The sequence below is a fragment of the Melopsittacus undulatus genome, chromosome Z (genome assembly GCF_012275295.1).
Source record: "Melopsittacus undulatus isolate bMelUnd1 chromosome Z, bMelUnd1.mat.Z, whole genome shotgun sequence".
NCBI lineage: Eukaryota > Metazoa > Chordata > Aves > Psittaciformes > Psittaculidae > Melopsittacus > Melopsittacus undulatus.
The window spans coordinates 67,122,735-67,146,061 of NC_047557.1; the positions used below are offsets into that span (position 1 = coordinate 67,122,735).

At 38.3% G+C, this 23,327-nt stretch overlaps 1 protein-coding gene across 4 annotated transcripts in view; it reads right to left on the reverse strand.

Moving 5' to 3' along the window:
• APC (APC regulator of WNT signaling pathway) overlaps positions 1-22,155 on the reverse strand; it is a 55,379-nt gene extending 33,224 nt beyond the window's left edge. For 2 of the 4 annotated variants that reach the window (XM_031042801.2, XM_034072758.1), the window contains exons 1-3: positions 22,001-22,155; positions 3,705-3,789; positions 2,587-2,788 (exon numbers count right to left, since the gene is read on the reverse strand). In XM_031042801.2, the coding sequence (XP_030898661.2) occupies positions 2,587-2,788; positions 3,705-3,789; positions 22,001-22,135 (422 nt within the window). In that variant the 5' untranslated portion in view covers positions 22,136-22,155. The remainder of the gene's footprint in view (positions 1-2,586; positions 2,789-3,704; positions 3,790-22,000) is intronic. The other 2 variants (XM_031042800.1, XM_005142066.3) reach the window with 1 other exon arrangement.
• Between the last annotated feature and the right edge of the window lie 1,172 nt (positions 22,156-23,327).

Below are 23,327 nucleotides of genomic sequence, written 5' to 3' on the forward strand. Positions count from 1 at the left end.
CATTTATTCTATTTTTTTACCCCAAAACTGTTTTACATCACAGTGTCAGAGAAAATTCTGTTCTCTCCCATACACTGTCAAGTTCAGTAAGAATGCAGCAGGGCAAATGAAGCAAGCTTTTGGAACTTAACACTATTCTTATAAGTTATTGAAAGTTTTCCAATTTTAACTGCTTTTCCTAAAGGATGGGTATTTCGAAAGACTTCTTTAACGTGGTATTTCTGAAGCTCCCAACAATATATCAAGCTAAATGACTGCAGAAAATTAGTTTCTTCTTTTGAAAACCTTTTCTGCATAGTTATACCAATGTTATTCCCAGCTAAAAGAGAGAAGAGAAACAAACTATATGCTACTCAATTTGCATTATGTAAATTACAATTATAATTAATATTTTCACTTTAATTAGCAGGTGATGAAAAAAACCTTGAAAATTGCAAAAGGCAAACCAACACCAGAAGTAATCTGCAGTGTACTCTGAAAAGTTTTGTTCTTGATAAAATGTATTACCAAACACACATGGAAATAACCAGATAGAAAGCAGAAGACATTTAATGCCTATTGTATTCTAAACTGGCAGTCTAAAAACATGACCCCCCCACTTTTTTCCCTTTTCTTTTTTGACTTTCAGATTAGAAGAGAGATAAGCAAAGGAGAAAGAAGCAATTTCACCTTCATTCTTGTAACTGAATCATTGGATTAATTTTCTTCGCTTTAGTTAGGCAAACTAACCAATTTTTCCAATCCAAAACAAATTTCAGTACTTTCTTCTTGTTTCTTACTTGTTTACATTAATAAGAATCTAGTGAATTAGTTTATTAATAAACTTCTCATGAATCTGCCAAGATGACACACAGTTAATACACCATTTGGTCCATGCTGCCTGTGGGCAGCATGCATTGTGCTACTGTCTTAAGATACTGAGTGGAAACATTCCCCTGCTGCAAGTTTCCAAAAAATGGTATTTATTCTAAATCACTTTAGTATTTTGAGGTTTGTCAGGTTCCATGACCTCTTTGAAAGTCTATGTAAGCAATCAAAAACATTCTGCCAGGAACTAACATGTTTATACATATGCTTAGAAATACAGAAACTTAGTAAGTATGCCAAACAACTTCAGATGCTAAGTACAGGAAAATAAGTGGGTAATTTTATCTCAGGTAGTGATTTCAGATGCATGGTCCTACACCACACCCCTACACTCCACCCTTTTCTGATTCATGTGGCTATCCGGGGTCCACATCTATGCACTATATGTTCTTACATGTTCCCTGAAACAGTATAAAAAATAGGGCAGTTTTTTGGATTAACCATCATGTCACTAATAATAAAGCCAGATGAGATCTAGCCATGCCTCTACAGATCATCTTCTCTACAGCACAAACCTTTACCCTGTCATCTGTGACAGTAACACTGTCTAAGCTCATGTGAAATTAAAATTTTCTCATCCTTTTTTTCAGTTATTTGGAACAAAGACCAGTTCACTGCCTAAGCTGTCTTTACCATGGAGAAAAACATCCAAAGAACCTTAGAATCCTTCTCAATCAGGCTGATTTCAGCCTCCAATAGTCAGCTGTTGGGATCCTCCCCACTGGCAGAGCAGGAGAGACTGAAAAGTCCTTGATGAGGGTAAATGTTCTGAGCAACAACTAAAACATCAGTGTGTTATCACCACTGTTCTCAGACTAAAGCCAAAACACAGCACTACACCAGCTACTAGGAAGGAGAAAAATAACTGTTAACGGCTGAACCCAAGACAAGCAGTCAATGACCAAATCTTCAAGAAACTGTATTTTACAGTCAGGCTTCTGAAAACATCTGGGATTTCAGTCATGTTTGTTTTAAGATACAAAGATGTCTTCAGTGGAAAGCGCTGCATATCTCTTACTTTCACATTTCCTTTGTAAGTGATTGATAAAGTGCTGCAAATCTGTATTATGTCCTGAAAGTATGTTCTTCCTATTAAATGGATACGACCTTCCAAGAAAAGAAATTCCACTATTTTGTTAACTCAAAACATCAGACGGAATCCTCATCTTGAAGATAAGAGTAAATTCTTTTTGTTCAGCAGACATTCTTCCTGACAGAAGCATCACCAGGTATGTTTCTGCTAATATTAAATAACTGATCAACCAGCTATGGCAGTTAAAAGCTTTTGCAAAAAAGGGAAAGAGATTGCACCATCACACTGTTAAGAGTTTCAGCCCCTGTCAACAGTAATGAGGAGATATAACAACATTTGGGATGCTCTGCCAACCCTAAGTATATCTCACATGCTGACAATCTGCTGATAAAATAACCTTCAGCCAACAAAGAATGACAATAAAATGCGTACAGGAAGAAGCAGTAGAAACTGTACGATGGGTCTTAATATTTTTAATATATGTATTTTTGGTGTGCATTCCTTTTTTTAAATGTATATATATTTTTATATATATTTGCTGTACATCCCTGTTTTCCTTACCTGTCAAGATAAAAGTACTAGTGATCAAACCATACGCATGACAGCTAAATACCAGCTGTGTCAGTAAACTTTCATGATAAAATTAAAAGTCGATCCATACCAGATAAATAAACAAAGAAATTTACCTCTCCTTTTCTAGCTCTTCTAAATAACCAGTGCTTTCTCTGCTTCCATTCATAAATCCTCTTCTTGGAAATGATCCCATAGGAACAGGACTGCACTCTCCTGAACGGCTTGACACAGACCCTTCCCGGCTCCCCGACGAACGCACAGACACCTTTGGCCGTAACCTCACTCCAGGGTTGTTGGTACTTTCCAAGTTCAGTTCTGGATAATAAAGAGCAAACATTTTCAGAGCTGATGTTCAGCAGCATAAATATGAAAGATCATTGCTATCTTAGTTTCTTCATTCCTAAGAAATCCATGATTTTTCATGGAAACATTTTGCATGGATATCAAAAGAACATAATGTGAACAAAACCAATCTTGATGGTACACATTTGAGCAGATGACCAAACTGCGATCTTGACAACCAGAAGAGTATCTCCACACAAGCTTGTCTGCCTCTTGTATGGAATGGACAGAGTTTTGCAGAAATGTCATATGAATTGTTCCTCTGGCCCACTTCCCAATAGTTTCTTTCTTAGAGATCCTGCAGATGTTTCACTGTCTTGTAAATGATGACAATGTTGTTCATAACGGGGCCCTTAAATACATACATCCGCTGTGATATTTCTAGTTCATTAGTAGGTATAATGGATGCATACAGAGAGTTAGCAGTCTGGGCTTGCTCTGCACATCCCATGTAATGTGATGATGCACATTCCAGCATCTGCTCTAGGGAAGGGGGATTCAATTTACAGCATGACAGATACAATTCCAGTAATATGATATGGAGAGGACAGGGCATGCAAACAAGTTTAGAAAATTGGTGAAACTAATCCATTAACTTAAACAATTTATCTTTTGTTTCTGAAGAACCGTATGAAATGTAAGTTACAGCAAAAGCAATTTATATGAAGCTCTAGGTTAACAGCACTAAAAGCATAAAAGCAGCAAAGGAACACTTTTTTTTTTGAGAATGTGTCTTAAAATGCTTGGTGAAAATATGAGGCACTGAGACTATGCCCAACCATCAAAATCAGCACTGGAATGAAGATGCAGCTCAGTTAGAAAACTTCATCCTAAAGAAAAAGTAACAGAGGAACAAATGAACCCACTTAAAACATAATTCTAGATTTACCTTTAAGTCGTTCCAGTAAGTCAATTTGTCCAGAAGATGCCACTGCCTCATCTTCAATACTTCCTTGTAGCTGTTTCAGCACCTCCTGTAAGAAACTAAGCTTAATTTAAGAAATCTTTACAATAATACACCTTACTCTGTCCTCAAGTGCACATTTATGTAATAGCTATTTTGATACTTATGTAAACTTTATTTCATTTGAGCAGTGATCAACTGTCGTAATTTTGTCATCATGTATGTTCTACTCTATTTCCCCAAGCACTGTCACACTATAAAGTATATCCTGAATAATTCATCCTCTCCGGTAGTCCAGTATATTTACTGCTTTAATTAAAAGTTCTTTTCAAAGTGAATGCCAGTTATTTCAAATTTACAAATGGAGAAATAGATGTACAGCATAATTAGTCAAATTTCCTACCTCTGTATCTAAAATTAGTCTTGTAAAAATAAAATTTGGATACATAACTAAAAGCTACAAAAGTATCTTCAAATCCACACTTTTTAAGCTTCAAAGATACCAGAGAAGAAGTAATCCCCAGGATTTATTATCTGCAAGGCCCCAGTACAGCTGTAAATAAGCAAACAAAGTAATTATTCTTACTGCAACCACCTTTGCACCTATGAGGAAAAGACTTAGGATTTCTTATGGTGTCCTACTATTTGGTTTATTACTACTAGTCCTACCACCACACCTACAAGAAAAGAGATTTATGAATCCTTCCTGCAGCTGAAGCTTCAAAGCCAAGAATATTGCTGTGTGCTATTCACACTACATATGATAAAATGATATAGTTGAAGGAACATATTTCTAAAGCACAAAAAGATTCGCAGTAAACAATGACTACTACAGTAAAAGAGGCCAGCAGGCCTCCAGGTCCCTAATGCTCAGTGGCCTAAATCCAGGTAGAAAATTAAATGCAAGTTAGTGAATGCCTTTTCTGTATCACGATGGCAGATACATCAATAGCAAGAACAAATGGAAAAGACTGTCCACAAGGCAAAAAGCCCTTATTGGAATTAAAAATATCACGTTTCATACTGTAGCACAGAAAATATTTTTAGAAGCAGCAAGAGCAAGGAAAAGAAAACAATTCTGAATAATGAAAGGTACTTCCAAACTTTTCATACTGTCCTGGGTTTAGCAGTAGCAGTCAATTTTTCTCCTTCTTAGTAGCTGGTGCAGCGCTTTGCTTTGACTTTCAGCCTGGGAACATCGCTGATAACACCAATGGTTTTAGTTCTTGCTCAGTAATGTTTACTCTGTCCAAGGGCATTGCTAGTCTCATGGTCTGGCAGGGAGGAGGCGAGGCTGGGAGGAAGCAGAGACAGGACACCTGACCCAAACTAGCCAAAGAGGTATTCCATACCACAGTACATCATGCCTGGGAAGGTAACTGGGGTTTCCTGGAAGAGCTTGCTCTCTTCTGGGTCAGGCTCGTTTCGGTGGGTGGTATCGTATCCTCTTCCCTTGTTATTTCCCTTATAATTTATTATTGGTGGTAGCAGCAGTAGTTTGTGTTATACCTTAGTTACTGGACTGTTCTTATCTCAACCCATGGGAGTTACATTCCTTCAATTCTCCTCCCCATCTCTCCAGGAGTGGGGGGGAGGAAGGAAAGAAAGGGGAGGGGGGTGTGTGAGAGAGAGACTGTATGGCTGGATTTAAACCACGACAGTTCTTTTTGGCGCCCAACATGGGGCACGAGGGGTTGAGGCAACGACAGATCTGACCAGATTTATAGTCACTCATCACAGTGCTGATTTATTGGCTCTCAAAGTTGTTTCTCTTGATCTCACAGTTTCAGTATATCATACCTTACTTAGAGCTGGTATTTGCTGTGTTAGTGTTTTCCAAGTGTGGGGCTTGGGCTAAGGTTCTTTTCTCACTGTACTTTATGATAATGACTTGTAATACAATAGAAACATTGATCATGAAACTGATCTGGCTTGTGTTCCCAGTGTGGTCACCACCTTTATACTTTCGGAGGTATATAATAAGAGTGCTTAGCAATTACACATCTTTTTCCTCCTTCTCAGGTGGTCAACCTGTGAAGGAGACATTCTTTTACCCTCCCAGTCACCTCCCAGACAGTTGTGGTTTAAACCCAACCACACAGTCTCTCTCTCCTCTCCCCCTGCCCTCCCACCCACCCCCCACCCCCCCGGAGAGATGGGGAGGAGAATTGAAAAAATGTAATGCCCGTGGGTTGAGATAAGAACAGTCCAGTAACTAAGGTATAACACAAACCACTACTGCTACCACCAATAATAATAATGATAAGAGAAATAACAAGGGAAGAGAATACAATAGCACATGCCAAAAGAAGCCCGACCCAGAAGAGAGCAAGCCCTTTCAGGTAATCCCAGTTACCTCCCCGGGCATGACGTGCGGTCGTATGGAATACCTCTTTGGCTAGCTTGGGTCAGGTGTCCTGTCTCTGCTTCCTCCCAGCTTCCCCTCCTCCCTGCCAGAGCATGAGACTAGCAATGCCCTTGGACAGAGTAAACATTACTGAGCAAGAACTAAAACCATTGGTGTTATTAGCGGTGTTCCCAGGCTGAAAGTCAAAAACACAGCACTACACCAGCTACTAAGAAGGAGAAAAACTGACTGCTACTGCTAAACCCAGGACACATACATAGATTCTATGCCCAGACTTGTGCTTCTGGTCAGAAGTTTGAAGTTTAAACAATTTCAAAAGATCTCTTTATCACTGTTTTGCTCTTTTAAGAACCTAGCTTACTTGTTTAGCTCTTGCAACTTGTACAGGAGATACCTTTTAAATGCATTTTGTTTTACATGCATTTTGTTCTATCTAAAGAAGACAAAATGGCATCTACAAGAAGTCAAAATATTCTTTAAACAGACACACTACTGACCTTTTCAGTATTCAAAATGCTTTTACCATGGCAGCAGGGGGAAAAAGTAAAAGGATTCTGAGGAAAGAACATGGTTCTGGGGAAACACCTCCAAGCACTAGACCCACAGGAAATGGTTGCAGCATGGTCACTACAGACACCCATGATATAATTACGTGCCAATACAACATGGGCACTGCAGACACCTATGATATAATTAGGTGCTGGTACTCTAGGAAGAGGAATCCTGGAATGCAGATAAACTAATTATGTTTACACTGTTTTGTGGAAATAATACTGCACATTAGAAACAGATTACAGCATTATCCTAAGCAAATTACTTCCTGACTTAGTAGTGACTTACTGAAAAAATATACAAACTAAGAGCATTTATAAGGAAGGCTGCAGAATTTTTTTTCTGTTCTTTTAAAGAATGCAAGTCATATTATTTTAACGGTCACTTAAACATAACCTAATTTATCTCATCCTACTGCAAAAGTACGAAAGAATGCTTTTGGCAATTGAATTGGCCCTATGAGTCACCATTATTTTAAAAAGGTCACTGTATTTGCTGTCTGTGAAGTACGGAAACAATGTAATTTTGTTACTTGGACTCTATGAATATAGTCCTGACCTTAAAATTGCGGATAATAAGAAAGATCAGACCTATAAGGAAGTAACTGCAAAATCACTGAGAGGAAAAGCACCTTAACTAATAGTATATACCTAGTACTCAGCACCCAGCTGAGTGGTAAAATTGCTTAAGGGCTGTGAATTTCTCAAACTGCTAATAAAGAAAGGAATTACAGAGAAATAACACTAACAATGCCAGATTTAAAATCCCGAGAAGTTAAGATTTAAAAAAGTATATTCAAATTTTTGAGATATTTTTATGTATAAATATTTATATTCACATATAGAAATATTATAAAAAGTGGTATCCATAAAAATATTTTCTTTTTTAGACAGATAGATCTCCATTGGCAGGAAAAGGAGCACTGATAACAATTCACACAAGTCACAAACATTTGGTCTTCTGTATACACTACTTGCCCCCTGCCTTGAATAGTGTCTTAGTACTTGTCTTCACTTTCCTGAAAGTTTGTGTATTCAGCAAATGCCAAAATGCATGAATATCATCATGATAATTAAATATAAAAAATCCTTGGCTGTAGTATGCCAGATATATTCACAGACCAGTATCAGCTGAAATTCACTACAACTTTTACAGGTAAGCATCAGTCTATATTTTTTGAAAAAATAAGACTTCTAAGAAAAGCGATTGTACCAATCATTTTTTAATAAGACATGCTTCATAGCAGTTTCTCCTTTTTAGCTAATTATACTTGGGCCCATATGAAGAAACATTCCTGTCATACACCCACACCCCTCTTTGTGTTTCTTTCGTTGTTTGGAAACAAACACAAATTGAATTGTCCTTCATTTTGGTTTCTCTAGGTGAGGCCTACCTTGGCTACATTTACAATATTTGAGTATAAAAACATCTTTAACTGCACAGATATAGAAAATTTCAGATAGTAAACCAGCATCAAATTTAGCAACATATAGCATGGGAATATGCATACTGAATGACTGAGAACTATTCTTTTAACCAAATCAGCAGTATTTTTAAATGAGAATACTGATGGAACATTTGTACTCATATTTTAGTGCAATATGCTGAAAACTTTACATACAACTTCACTCTAAACTGGAAGTGATTTTTGAAGTTCATGTCACTGCTGCACATTGTTTCAAGTATCATTTAAAAGGGCAGAAAAAAAGGTAACATATACTAGATGCACATCCATCACCCAAGCACAATGAAAGACTTAGATACTGAAACAGTATGATGAACGGACAGCACAGTAATATTTTCTATGCATTTACAGATACCATAAACTTAAGTTCAAAGTCTATATATGACCCTTCCTAATCACAGAACCACAGAACTGCTTGGGTTGGAAGGGACCTCTGGAGATCATCCAGTCAAAACCCCCTGCGAAGGCAGGGCCACCTGGAGTGGGTTACACAGGAACATGTTCAGGTGGGTTTTGAATGTCTCCAGAGAAGGAGACTCCACAACCTCCCCAGGCAGCCTGTTCCAGTGTTCTGCCACCCTCAGCATAAAGAGTTCTTCCTCATGTTGAGGTGAAACTTCTTGTTTTAGTCGATGGCTATTGCTCATTGTGCTGTCACTGGGCACCACTGAGAAGAGTCTTGGTGTCATCTTCCTGGCACCTGCCTTTGAGATGTTTATACGCAATACTGAGATCCCTTCTCAGTCTTGTGTCGTCTAGGCTAAACTCATAACAGAGATGGTGCAGACCCCAGATTATCCTTGCTGGCCTCCGCTGGGCTCTCTCCAGTAGCTCCTTGCCTTTCTTGTACTGAGGAACCCAGAACTGGACATAGTACTCCAGATGTGGCCTCATCAGGGTTGAGGAGAGTGAGGATCATCTCCCTTGACCTGCTGACCACACCCAGTGCAGCCCAGGACATTACTGTCCCTCCTAGCCACAACGGCACATTGCCAGCTCATGGTCAACTTGTCACCCACCAGTACTTCCACGTCCTTCGCATGTAAACTGCTCTCTAGTAGTTCAAGCCCAGCCTGTACTGGTACTTTGGGTTCTTCCTCCCCAGGTGCAGTACCCTACACTTGCCCTTGATGAACCGCATTAGGTTTCTCTCTGCCTAACTCTCCAGCCTACTGACGTCCCACTGAATGGCAGCACAGCCATCAGGTATATCAGGGAGATAACACTGTTCTCCCCTCATCGACCCATCTTGCCATGTCATCATAGAAGGTTGATAGGAACTTAAATATATGAACTTTGAATTACTGGAGCTTAGTATGACCTTGACATAATGCTATCACACATGGTACAACACTCTCTGAGGCCCAGTGAGAGCTATGGAAGAGGCCCTTTATTCCTACACATTTTGGCAAATTACACTGGTGCTTAATCAAGCTTGGTGCGAGCCCTTCAGATTGCCAAGCAATTGCTCTGGTTGCTCAACCCAAATTACAACAGCAACAATGACAGCACTGCTGAGTGAGGTGAAATCATGGATCAACGTAACTATTAACCTTGCAGAAAGAGGAAAGCACTTACTGTTTAAAAAGATGATGTTCATTTTAATTTCAAATAATATCACTTTCTGACAGAAAAATATACACTTGGTGCCATCATGATCAAGAGCTGTCACTTGCTATAACAACTGTATTAAGTTTTTAGCACAAGCCCACTGTCGTGGTTTAAACCAACACTCACTCCCCCCCTTGGTCCCCCAAGTCCCGGAGAGTTAGGGAGGAGAATCCAAAGAATGTAGCCCCCACGGATTGAGATAAGAACGGTTTAACAGCTAAGGTATAACATAAATCACTACTGCCACTACTATTACAAATGATAATGATACAGCAAACAACAAGTGAAGAGAATACAACACCTCACCAGCCACCGACTCACTCCACCCTGCCTGGCTGAACACCGCGTGGTTCCTTCTCCATTTCCCTCCAGAGCTCCACCCCTCCAGCTCTCCCTTTCCTGGTATGCATCCTGGGCATCACATGCTATGGTATGGAATACCTCATTGGCTAGCCTGGGTCAGGTGTCCTGTCTCTCCTTCCTCCCGGCCTCCCCAGCAGAGCACGTGCTCAGAAAAAGCCTTGAACAAAAACACCCCCAAAACATGGCTTCTATCAAGCAACCGTTCCCAGCCCAGAAGTCAAAACACAGCAGTGCACCAGCTACAAGACAGAGAAAAAATGACTGCTACTGCTCAACCCATGACACCTGATGAAACTTGTGGATGAAGTTGCATTATCTGTCATATTTGAGAAGTTGTGTCAGTCTAGTGAAGTTCCTGATGACTGGAAAAGGGGTAACATAAACTTTTTAAAAAGGGGAAAAAGAATGACCCAGGGAACTACAGACCAGTCAGTCTCAACTCTGCTCCCGGCAAGAACACGGAGGAGATCCTCTATCGTCACCAAAAGTCAGAATAAAACTCACTAATACCAATGTAGCATTAACAAGCAGGCACTATTTATTGCAGCACCAGATGCACAGGGGATACTTCTGCCTAACGTGCATGCCGATTCTTACAGGTTTCTTGCTTATAAGCATTGATCTCATACATATACACTGTAATTCCCAGAAATCTCATATATGTTATAATTTCTTCCCAGAACTAATTAACACAGGTTACTACCCACTACAGCATGTGCAGTTTATTTTAAGTGAGGGCCCAAGGGCCTATGGGACCCGTGGCGGTCATATCTTTGTTCACCTTCAGCTGAACTTCTCTCATTGCTTTCCTTTTATGGTCCTAGGTTGGCTTCTCTTACCTTGTTCTGACTTTCTGAGGAATGGTTCCCAGTTCAATGAGCTGAAAGGGCAAAGCATGTTCTTTACCCTTTGTCTTGTTCTTTCCTGACATATGTATGGTTTTGTTTAGTTAGAAGTTCAATTGGCAGTTTGCTTCAGCTAACAATCAGTAGAATGAGTCTTCTCTTATCAACAGGACAAGGGTTGATGGTTTTAAACTAACATTTAAACATTCAGGCTGGATGTGAGAAAGAAATTCTTTGCAGTGAGAGTGGTAAAACAATGGCACTGGTTGCCTAGAGAGGCCGTGGATGGATGCGCTATCCTTGGAGAAATTCAAGGCCAGGCTGGATGTGGTTCTGGGCAACCTGACCTAGGCTGAAGTTGTCCCTGCTCATTGCAGAGGGTTGGACTTGATGACCTTTGAAGGTCCCTTCCAACCCAAACTGTTCTGTGATTCTACATAAAAGAAAAAATCTTTTATTCCATTTTCAAACCAATTTGGATTCTGGTAGAATCCCTAAAATCGCAAAGATCATGCTAAAATTATTACTTTCTGTGAAATCAAAGCAACAGACTTAAAAAGACACAAATCAAATACAATATGCCACTGCTGCTTTGTTATTGCTTATATAAATTCACTGATATTTTAGATCTCTGTTGTTTCTAAGATGATAACTGACTTATAACCACGTTTTTCCCCACATGAGCTTAAAAAGAGTTATTTGCAAATGTCTAGCTGTATTAGCTGTGCAGTGACTGAAAAGAACTACTGCCCAGAATTCATAATTTGATACAATTTGTAAAAATCAGTTCAGCTTATGGTAGCTTCTTCCACTTGCACATTAGAATTTCTAAAATGACTAATACCCATTCGTATCTTCAAGATTACTTTTATTTTTAGAGGATCTATCCATTGCATTATTAAATAGGTATAATGTGAAAGTTCTACAGCTAGCTGATTCATTACTGTGTATAACAAAGTCAGCTTGTAATGAATTTTTAAAATCTGTATTATTTCAGAATATAAAACAATTCAGTTACACTGAAAGCAAAATATACATTATTATTGAATCAAAATATTTTGGTATGTTGTACTGAATGTAACTGGATTTTGAGCACTGTCTTTCTTGGATGCAGAGTACTATGTGAAGTCTGTATCTCAATTCTCATTGAATTCACTCCTACAAGATCAACTGTCTCCAGACCATTTCTGAAGGTGATTGCAGTCATGCAATTTCCATGAACTATGCGACCATAGTGAGATCACAGCTCATTTAAGGTTCAGCAAAAAAATCCAGCTGAGAGGGCAGGGTTTTAGTTAGTTTCAATACTGTTAAAAAAAAAAAAAAAGACCAGGGCATGGGGGGGAGTTTTGGGGTTTGGATGCTCCCCCCCCCCCCCAACTGCATTTTGGTCAAGCAGTAACTTTCAAGAGAAATCTGTGTTTAAAGACCTCATTTACAGGGGTAAAATAGAAAATAACACAATTTTATGCCTGGACATATTTCCATTCACTGTGACCACTAAGCATGCTAACTTTAAAAGATTGTTTTGGTAGAATAGGTGAAATTCTATCAGGGTGTACAAACCAGCTGACAAAACTGGGGTGGCATTGTCTACCTTAAAACTGCCATTTCCTTAATTTTTGAATACGCAAACCCAAATAAAATGCCTTTTTTCAATTAAAAGGGAAAAAGAAAACCCTCTATTGTCCAAACTAGTACATTTTTGTATTCTATCACAATGTTTGTGATGTTGTGACAGCAGCAGAGAACACATCTGGGGGTCAGATTCACTGCAACATTCACACCACTGTAAACTGACACAAACAAGAACTGCACAGAAATTTCTTTAATTCTGCTTTCAACTCATTGATTCCTTCTCATAGCTTTCTGCTCAAAAGGAAGGAAACTTAGTATATAAACTCCTCATTTGCCACTGCACCTTGAGCTGTACTTCAAAACACTCCAGTTCCTTCTTCATTTCCATTTAGTGTCTGTTGTAATTTATGTCCATGCCTAAAGCCCTGCTAAAAATGGCCATACAAAAGTCAGTGAAGTATCAAAGAAGTCAAGACAAAGCCTCTACTGTGTCCCAGATAGAGCATGTATCAAAACAAGCTTTAAAATAATGGAAGTTTAGAGAAGAGAATAAAAACAAGCTCTGTTAAATCAGCAGAGTGCACAGTACCATGCAAATCCTAAGAGCCAGGAGTACAAAGTACAAAAAACTGCCTTAACTTTGGCCACATCAGACAAGAACACTGAAAAATCAGACAGACAAAATGAAGCTGACTCATTAGACTTGGCTGGAAGATGAACGGAAACAATGCAAGAACAAGGGCAGATTTAAGAGAGGCACCATCTTCTGAGGTACACTACTTGCATGGCAATGAGCAAATGAAGAGCATGCTAGAAAGTTCTCATTAGTTAGTGACACACAGGGTAATTAAGGAAAATTAATGTTCCGCTGCTGCTAGTAGGAAGCAAAAGAAGTTTCTTTTACTACCATCTGTGTTCAGGTAAATGGGATTCTTCTCTGAATAGCTGGTAAGCTAGGCATGCACAGGCAGACCTAGGATTGTGCTAAAAAAACCACATGCCATAACTGAGGATAACAGTAAAAAATGGTAATGTGTCTGGTGACTCACAGCAGCAGACATAGCATTGACATCACAGGATAATCTTGATGCACTGCCACTGCTTCATAAATTCTAAGGGAACTATGGGAGCATACTGCCAACTTAAATTATCCAAATTCTCTGGGCCTTTATATCATAATCTAACAACTCTGGTTTCCTAGGAAACAAAAACAAACCCACCAAAACCAGGATCCATCACTCCAAACTTAGTGCTTTTTGATGTGACAAAGTTAAAGTGCCACCTCATACCAGATTTTTTAAGTCATATGACCACACATTTTAGTCCCAACTAACAAATTTTCACAAAAAATGCTTTTCACAAATTCTTTAATACAGCATTTTCCATGAACATAAAAAGTAACATACTGCAGAGCATGCTACTTTTCAGGTGACCAGAGCTTTGTAGTGGATCTGCTTAGACCTTCTCATTAATAATTTTTGTTGAGCTCCCAAAGAAGGCTGACAAGTTTTTAAACAAAACAAAATGCTAAACTATTAAGTCAACATAATGACATAATATTTTATTTAAAAATATTAGCCATTCAAACAAAGAAAAAATTACTTAAAGAGACACTTCCATGGCTATTCTTTAGCCTCAGTACAGTCCAACCATGGTCTACTGCACCCTTCTGACCAGATGGGAACTGCAGAGCATTACTGGGTACGAGGAAGGGCTCTCTCTCACAAATACACAGAGGTCTCCCTTTCCTACTCTGTGCAGGTTCTTTGGATGTCTCTTTCACCCATGGGCTCCCAGGCTGCTGCAGATTCCATCCTTCCTTCACCCCTGACCAAAACCACCCCTCTTCCAGCCTGTGAAGGCCCCTCTCTTCTCCACAATCCACTCTTCTTCACAATCCACTGGAGCTCTAGAACAGAGGGAAATTCCTCCTCACCCACTCCGCCTTCTTAAAGGAGCATAACCCAGCTGGAAAAAATTGAACAGAACAAAGAGCAAACACTGTCTTTAATACTGAGACAGACCAATATCCTCTCTCTAACAGCAAGGACCCAGTAAGTATACATGAACAAAACAAAACCTACTTCTCATGCCTCTTGTCTCTCCTCTCCCCAGCTTCCAGCTGCCCTTGACCTGCAGACTTCCTGAAACCCAATCTCCGGTGGTACTACCTCCTGATCCATTCTTCTGGCATCCAAATGCTCCCATGGCAAAGACAATGAGAACTGAGCCTTGTTTTCTTTTGTTTTCCACTTGCTATCTGATAATGTTATTCGATGTTCCTTAGATCTGGTATTGATAGAGACCAACCATTCCCTGTTAGCATTCCTCACACCATTTATTATCTTTTAGAGCTCAAGAAGCTTCTTCCCATCCTGGTCCTCTTCATGCTCTCTCTAGCTAAAAAGTCTCATTCTATTCAGTCATGCCACTTAAGGAAGCTTTTCACATCAATTACTTTTTTTTGCACCTATACTAATTCTACTAGATCCTTCCTGAGGAGGTTCACGGGAACATACTATACTATTCAACTTCTGGATGCAGGATATATCCATCCTGGCATAATTACACCCTTTTTGTTTCCTTATCTATGCCAAGTAGTTCCAAACATCAGGCTAATATTTTGGCTCCAAACTAAGCACTAACCTGACAACTTATGGAAACAAACAAAAAAACCCCCACAAAACCCCCTGTCGTTTTCAGATATTTAGTGTATCTAAGACTTCTTTCTGTGCTGTTGCCATACTAATTCAGAACCCATAATTATGTATATAAAGTTAAGGTTGTTTTCTGACATAACTCATTTCAGCTTCAGAGAGATGAATTTTATTTGCCATGTATTCAGTTCAGCAACTCAGTACCACGAGGTTGTTCTGCACATCTTCACACTCTGTGTCCATTTTTACTACACTGAAGAACACCAGTGAAACTTTTCAATCTTAGTCTTTTTATCCCAGGTACTTTTGAACATGTTGGAAAAAAAAAAAAAAACCCAAACAGATCACAGCAGAAATCTCACCAGGATGCTACTGGTAAAATAAAGCAAGCCTCAAACCTCTACTATTTATTCCGCTCATTTTCTACCTTTAAGTTTGATAGTAATCAAAGAATCTTCCAGTATCAATTCAGGCTCTTCAGAAGTCTCTGATGAGGGACTACTAAACTCATTTTAGGAAACCAGGCAGACTCATCAGTACAAACATTGCTTAGCTCCTACTCAAGGATTATGTCAAAGAACTTGTATTTGTGAGCAACAGCACTGCATCAAGTACTAAGGAGAAAAATGACTGCTACTGCTAAACACAGGACAACTTCTCCTTAAGACAGAAATGTTATCTCTTTGCCCACTAGCAGTCTGTTCTTTACTACGGTTTCTGACAAGTCCATTGCAAATTCAAGCTTGCAGGTCTGTAGATAAGTTTCCCTGAACTTTCTTAACAAGTGGCAAAGGCCATATTAAACACAGAATACAGATCTCGATCTTTTTCTGACAATCAACATCTAGCTGTTAAAACCAGAACCTTAACACGTAAAAGAACTTGCAGGAAAATGACATATACACACACAAATTTGGTAAGCAATGCAGACATCTACCTGGTGGAAAAGAAAAAAACCTAAACCACAAAACCAAAAATTAAAGCAAAAGATCACTACATTTTCTTCAGTTTGAATTATACAGTTTGACAGCACATCATTACATTTAACACACAAATAAAGGAAGATACATAAGGAAGCAAGTGGAAACATGCTGGTAAAAAATTTCAGGGGCAAAGGGGTATCTACTAACACAAGATTTCTTTTAAGCAGTAAGGTTGGCATAACATAAGGATCATAAAACCACAAAACAGTTAGGGTTGGAAAGGACCTTAAGATCATCTAGTTCCAATCCTCCTGCTATAGGCAGGGATGCCTCATACTACACCATGTCACTCAAAGCTCTGTCCAACCTGGCCTTGAACACCACCAAGGATGAAGCATTCACAACTTCCTTGAGCAACCCATTCCAGTGTGTCACCACCATTACAGTAAAGAACTTCTTATATCCAATCTAAACTTCCCCTGTTTAAGTTTGAACCCATTACCTCTTGTCCTGTCACTGCAGTCCCTAATGAATAGTCCCTCCCCAGCATCCTTATAGGCCCCTTTCAGATACTGGAAGACTGCTACGGGTCTCCATGCAGCCTTCTCTTCTCCAGGCTGAACACCTCCAACTTTTTCAGCCTGTCTTCATATGGCAGGTAACTCCTTATCATGCTCTTGGCCTCCTCTGGACTTGTTCCAACAGCTCCATTTCCTTTTTATGTTAAGGATACCCCCCAGAACTGTACACAATACTCCAAGTGAGGTCTCACGAGAGCATGTATTATTGTTGTGGTTTAAGCCCAGCCAGTAAGTCAGAACTACACAGGCACTCGCTCACTTTCCCCACTTTAGACTTTAACTTCTAACTTGCAAGCCCGTAACTTATCGTAATACACTGAAATAAAAATTCTTGTGCCATTACAAAAATACCTCCTAGCACACCTTCTGTGCTTTTCAATGAGGCTCAATAAATACTGATGATCAGAGACAGCTGCTTAGAATAAAGTAGGTTTTCAAGGTTATATATCAAGAAATGGTGGCTAAGCAAATTGTATAACCATAAAATGGGGTTTGGTGAGTTAAAAGAAAATGTTATTGTCTGCTTATCTAATCAAGGAGACATCAAATAAAAGTAGTCACACATTTGAAAAGAGAGAATCATCCTTGCACTGCAATTTTAAAGTAAACTTAGAACTTAGGCAAGGAGAATCTTATATTGCCACGAGTGTAAACTTCTAAAGAAAGGAATGTGCTTCAGCCACTCATATACCTGATGTAAAGGATCAACACACTTAAATTTATCTTCTTTTTAAACTCTTACAGCTTATACATCAAAAAAGCTACTTCCACAAGGTTGATGAAGAGTTCATGTCCAAAAAGTGTAACAAATCCTCAAAACACTGCAAGCCAGCGAGTGCCTGAAGCATTCTGAACATCAATCTTGGTTTTATAAACAAACTTATGCTAACAAACTCAAAGCTGGAAGCAGTGCATTTTTTCAGATTTCCTCTTTTTAATGAAACAAACAAGGTACTGTAACTGTTAAGTTGCTAACTTGCTAGTCAGTCTGTTGTTTCTGGGAAGGATTTTTATATTCATCCCTTTAAACAAACATAAAAAGATACTAGAGAAGTTAAATTTCCAGACAAAATAAAATGCAACTTAATAGTATTTAATTATAAAATCACACTTAGTTCTAACAGGATACAAGCTTTTCCATACTCTCACAAATCCATCACAGAGAGAAACTGAGAAACAGGCACTATGGCATCTTCTTCAGTACACTTTTTAACTTTAATTCTCGTAATCTGAGAATTAATCAACCACACAAAGTATGCACAACACTAAGTCTGAAATACTGTATTCCAGAGGTTTAAAACTTCTTTTGCAGAAACACTGAATTAGCTTAGCATACACTTTGTAAGCTAAGCTAATCACAAACAAAAAAAATTGAAATCCTTAAACTAACACTTGATTTTTCATTTAGCCAAAAAACCATTCCAATCTAACATTACAGCATTACAAAGTTTACCATCCTGCTGTCTAATTACTGGAAGAAACCCACAAACACCATCCATGTCAAAAATAAACCATTCTTCAGACATGCAATGAATATGACAGTAACTATCTCTCTAGGAACTTGTCTTTTAAATCTGAATTCCTTCAAGCAAAACAGAACAAAAAAAAACCCCACAACAACAACAACAACAAAAAAGGCCACACAGAAAATTACTGAAACTAAAACAATGTTATATAAGGACAATGATGTGATGAAAGACCACCCTTCACAAACAACTGCAAAAAGCCAGTGAACAGGCAGCTCATAATTTTCTGAAGAGTGTAACCACTTCCTTGTTTCTTTACAGTTTGTTTTCAGTTGGTTAGAACATTTCTCAAAAACATTCATGGAATCCAAATCAGTTCTACTGACAGTCTCAGTTTTATTATCAATGGGTGGACATAACACAGAGGACATCAAATAAGCTGGAAGACTGTATGTAGAATATAGTTTTACATGTATTATATGAAGATGAAAAGGGAACATTTTACCCCCAGAGCATCACATATAATACAGATGGCTTTTTTACACAAGATAACGTGCATTATTCATTTACTGACAGATCCAAGCACTTAAAGAGTGAGTGTAGAAATCAAGCATGACATTCTTTCACTACGACTTGAGTAACTGTAGTTAAATTGCATGTACCTGTTTCCTCCAGATTTTGTATGTGGAAAAATGGTGTGATATGAATTAGCTACAACACTAAAACGCAAACCAAACCAAAACCCCACACCCTTAACAGAAAAAATCCAAGCATGAGAGTTGGACAAAAAGTTGTCTACATTTACACGCATGAAGTAGCATAACTGACACTGGACTGCTTTTTGTCTCTTCATAAATTTTACAGGTTTCAAATTCCAATCAAACTGTTCATTTTTCTCCTGAATTTGTCCACAGTCTGTATTTTATGCAGTTATTGTTACTATCTACATCTCGACACTGAACATTTTTTCTTCTTTTGTAGGCCAACACTGTTCTTTCATTGACCATCAAACAGCATATCTGCTGATTCAGAAAGAACATTTTATCCTACTGAACTGCTGGTACTTCATCTAACAGTAAGCCAATAGCCACAACTGAATTTCCCAAATCAGTCAGAATACTCTCACGGATTTCTTCTGTTTGAACAGTGAATTCCTAGAACAACACAAATTAGAAAACAAACTGGATGCACTTCTGCTATTCATTTTGGCACCCCCAAAAATCTTTCTATCACATCTATCTGTACTTATCCGTCATGCTGTTTTCTGGCCAGCAAATAGACAGCTTTCACTCTTAAATGTGAAATTTAGCTTTAAACATGAAGCATTCAGATGTTGTGCTTATATAGGTCAGTGGCAGTTTATAATAAACACACGTGCAAGATGAGCTCATGATAAGCTTTTAATTCCAGTATGGTTATGGAGCAATTATAAGGATGAAACACACTTAAATAATATTTAAACACTACTACTTCCAAAATTAACTTCTTTAAAGACATAATATTGCCTTTAAAATGCCCTTCCTAACCACTGCCCTTCACAACTGATTAAAGGCAAAAGATATACAAGCAAACACATTAACTGTCCAAAGAATCACTGTGCGATATTTCTGCACTAGCCCACAGATCAAAAATTCATGGTGCAAGAACAATGATGTTTGCCACAAAACCAAAGCTTGTTTTGCCCACTGCTCCCTTTCTCCCACTAGTATTTGGGATTTTATTCAGTGGAAGGGGCTGCTAAGGCTCTGCAATGCTGACATGCTCCCAGAGGATAATATTTTTCCAAAGTATTTGGAGTTTTAACTGTGCATATGGTAGCCAAAGGGTGCAATTTCCATTGCTCTGGTTCTTCTAATTACTTTTTTTGTAATTATCCCTAATTATGGCACTGGAACCATACAAACCATGCTGTCTCTTTCAGTGGAACAAAGCCACTGCATGCTTTCTCCAAAAGCTGCAAACCAAAAATTATCTCTCAACTTGAGAGAATCCTGCAATGATCCCCACCCGACCTCATCCACAGACTCCAAAATCATTCCCATATCATCCTTCTGGTTCAAGTCAAGTCAAAGCTAGCTTTCAATCTTTTCCAAACACATCTGAAACAAACAAGGGAAAGAAACAGCTTCTTGGTTCAGGTGAAGGAGCAAGCACTCTTGAGGAACACAGTTGATTAGGTTTTCTTCGTAGATCATGAATGAAAAAAAAGATAATTCAAACCAGTCTGAACAATTTCCTCCCCACCAATACACCAAAATGAAAAGAAACAAAGAGTCTGATATTTGAGTTTAATAGTTTTTAGAATAAATTCCTTACATCTAGAACGGCATTTCAGGAGAGGAAAAAACGCAACATCTACTCTGAATATGCTCATAAGCACTCCCCTGTGAACTGTGATAGAACCACTTTCCTTTGGTGGTCTGCCAGGTTTGAAGTAAGGTTAGAAAGCTGTTCCACATGTCAAATTAATGCCTCAGAGACCAGCTTATACAGCTGTAGAAAAAAAAAAACCCAAAACCTGTACACAGACACAGAAGGGAAAAAAAAACAACCAAAACAAAAAATCCCATCTTCCTTCTTTCTTTTCTAAACTATAAGGAAGATAATCTCTCCTGTTCTTCCCTACCTTACTTGACTGAAAGGGAGACACTGACAAAGCTGCAAAGTTGTTACAATATTATGTTAAGAAAAACAGTATAAATGACAGAACCAGCTTTCAGGTATAATGCAGCAACAACTTTTTTCTCCACAGCTGCTTAAGAAGCTGGTGTAGAGGACTATAATTTCATTTCAGTTTCAAGGCAGCAGAGCCATTTTCATTTTACACTGCTATGGCAAGGACTAAATATATAAAAAAAATTGCGCTTCTTTCAAGTGTTGTCACTAGTTACAGTGCTTCAGAACACAGACAGATTTTTCTTCTCACAGCGAATATACAGGTAACATATATGCTGGAGGAAAAGCTCAGTTCAAAGTGGTTTTAATTGCTAAAAACAAAGATTATAAAGGAACAGTAAATCGGTGACGGAAAGACTGGAATGCAAGGAGATGGACATACAAATGCCTACCCTATAGACAAATATTAGCAGTTTCTGAGCCATAGTAAGTGAGATACCCACAGCGGTCTGGTTTTGCTGGCTGTCAGCCGTAAGTATCAGGATTTGTCAGCTTAGGAAGAGCACTACATTAATGCAACTGTAATGCTTGTGAAATCCTGCCTTGTTTAGTGTTATGGATCATACAGATGCAGCTGTGTAAGCATCTTCCTAATGACCAAAATCCATCTAAATTCCAGCTGAGCCTCATGTTTCCTCTTGGACAGGTGATTCTAAAAGCCTACACCCAGCCAACAAATAAACACCAGAAGGACAGATCTGGACCAAATTATTAAGCGTGAATTTCAGCTTTGGCAGAGGCTGGAGAACTTGTGGTCTTATTTTAAAATAAACTTTTCCTTTGGGGATGTTAAATATTTTAAGTGTAGTAAACACCAAAATATTTAGACTCACCTTAAAACACTGAAAACCTCTGTTTTTTCATGTGTTTTCAAGAGCTGAACAATACTTGCCTTGCCAAACTACATCAACAGACTGGGCTTCCTGCTGGTAAGTACAGCTGTGCTAAACTGGAAGTATCACATGGCACATCGGAAAAAGTTGTGAACACCAGAAGCTGTTTCTAGAGAACTGTTTTGATTTTCAAATTTGAGAAAAAATAAAATATAAAATTCTTCACCAAGTAGATTTTATAGTTTTCCCTTACACAGCCTGGAAAAGGACTTCTGTAGAAATCTAAAAGCACACAAAACTTGTTCAACAGCTACCAGTCCATGACACAAACGGCAATGTACACAGACACAGAGCATGCAATACCTTCATATTAGATGCCTCAGTTTCCAGTTTTGTTAGGTGATTTGAGTTATCCTCTAGCTCTTGCCGAAGGTTAGAGTTCTCCATCTTCAATGCCTCAACCTGCTTTAACAGCTGATCATATGAAGCTGCAGCCATCCTGGGCTAGCCTCAGCCCTAAAAAAAATAAAAGAAAACATTAAATTTAAACATTTCAGGGGCTTCCATCTGATACACATGATTAAGCAAACAAAGCAAGTTCATTAAGAACTTCATAAGGCAGCAGGGGAAGGGAAAATAAAATCATAACATCATACAAAATCATCCTTAGTATTCGCGTTTCAATTCTAAAACTCAGGAACTATGCCTTTGACCTTACTGCTTGTGTAACTCCATGTAATCAACTTTGCTCTTCCAGACAAATTTTAATTGAATTACTCAGCCTACTAAAAACTAGGTCAAATTACTCAAAAAGGTTTTAGTTCCCAAATATAAGTTCTGAAAAATTATTTAATCTTTCTAAATTTAAACTCATTGAAAAGTAACAACGAATATATACCATTAAAGACAGGTACAATAACAAAAGCTGTAGTACATTTGATACAAGTTTATTTCAAGAAGCAAGTCTTCATGCACTTGTCATCATTAAAGATGGGAGGAGGAAGAAGCCTGCCACTTACAGAGTTGTGATTCCCATGACACTACCAAGAAGCTGAAGAAAAAAAATCCCTAACAAATTTCTTTTTCAAAATTTGGTCATGCTTTATGAGAGACCTCATTTCCTGAAAAACAAAAGTAATCTGAAACATTTACTCTATTTTGTGAATTCTGCGCTTTTACTGTCAGGATGTTTCACCTAAAAGTTAGAAAGCTGTCAAGGAGAGCTGTAACAATAAAGGGAAAAAAAAAAGAAAAAAGTCAAAAAGGGCAGACTGCTTCTATTCCATTTTTATTTAATAAGTAACAGTTTCAATTATTAATAAAACCAACAGGTGTCGTTCATATTTCTTTTCAGAACATACACTGAATGGACAATTCAGCACAAGCCCAGGGAAAGGTAGATTAAAGTGTAAATATTTTCATATTAGTTGTCATAAATTAATATTGTATCATAATATTGAATGTGTTAGGTTTGAGACAAGTTTATCACACAGTTATTCATTTACCTCTAATTTACAGAAGTTGCTGTGCACCTTGTATTTGACATGCATTTTTGATCCTAACTAGAGTATCTTTTTCTCTCATTTTAATTCATGAAAGGGCAGGTAATGATAAAAGAAATCAAGTTTTTCCACTTTCTGTCCATACTAAGGAATTCTCACCCCAAACTGGGAATTTAAAATAATTAGCC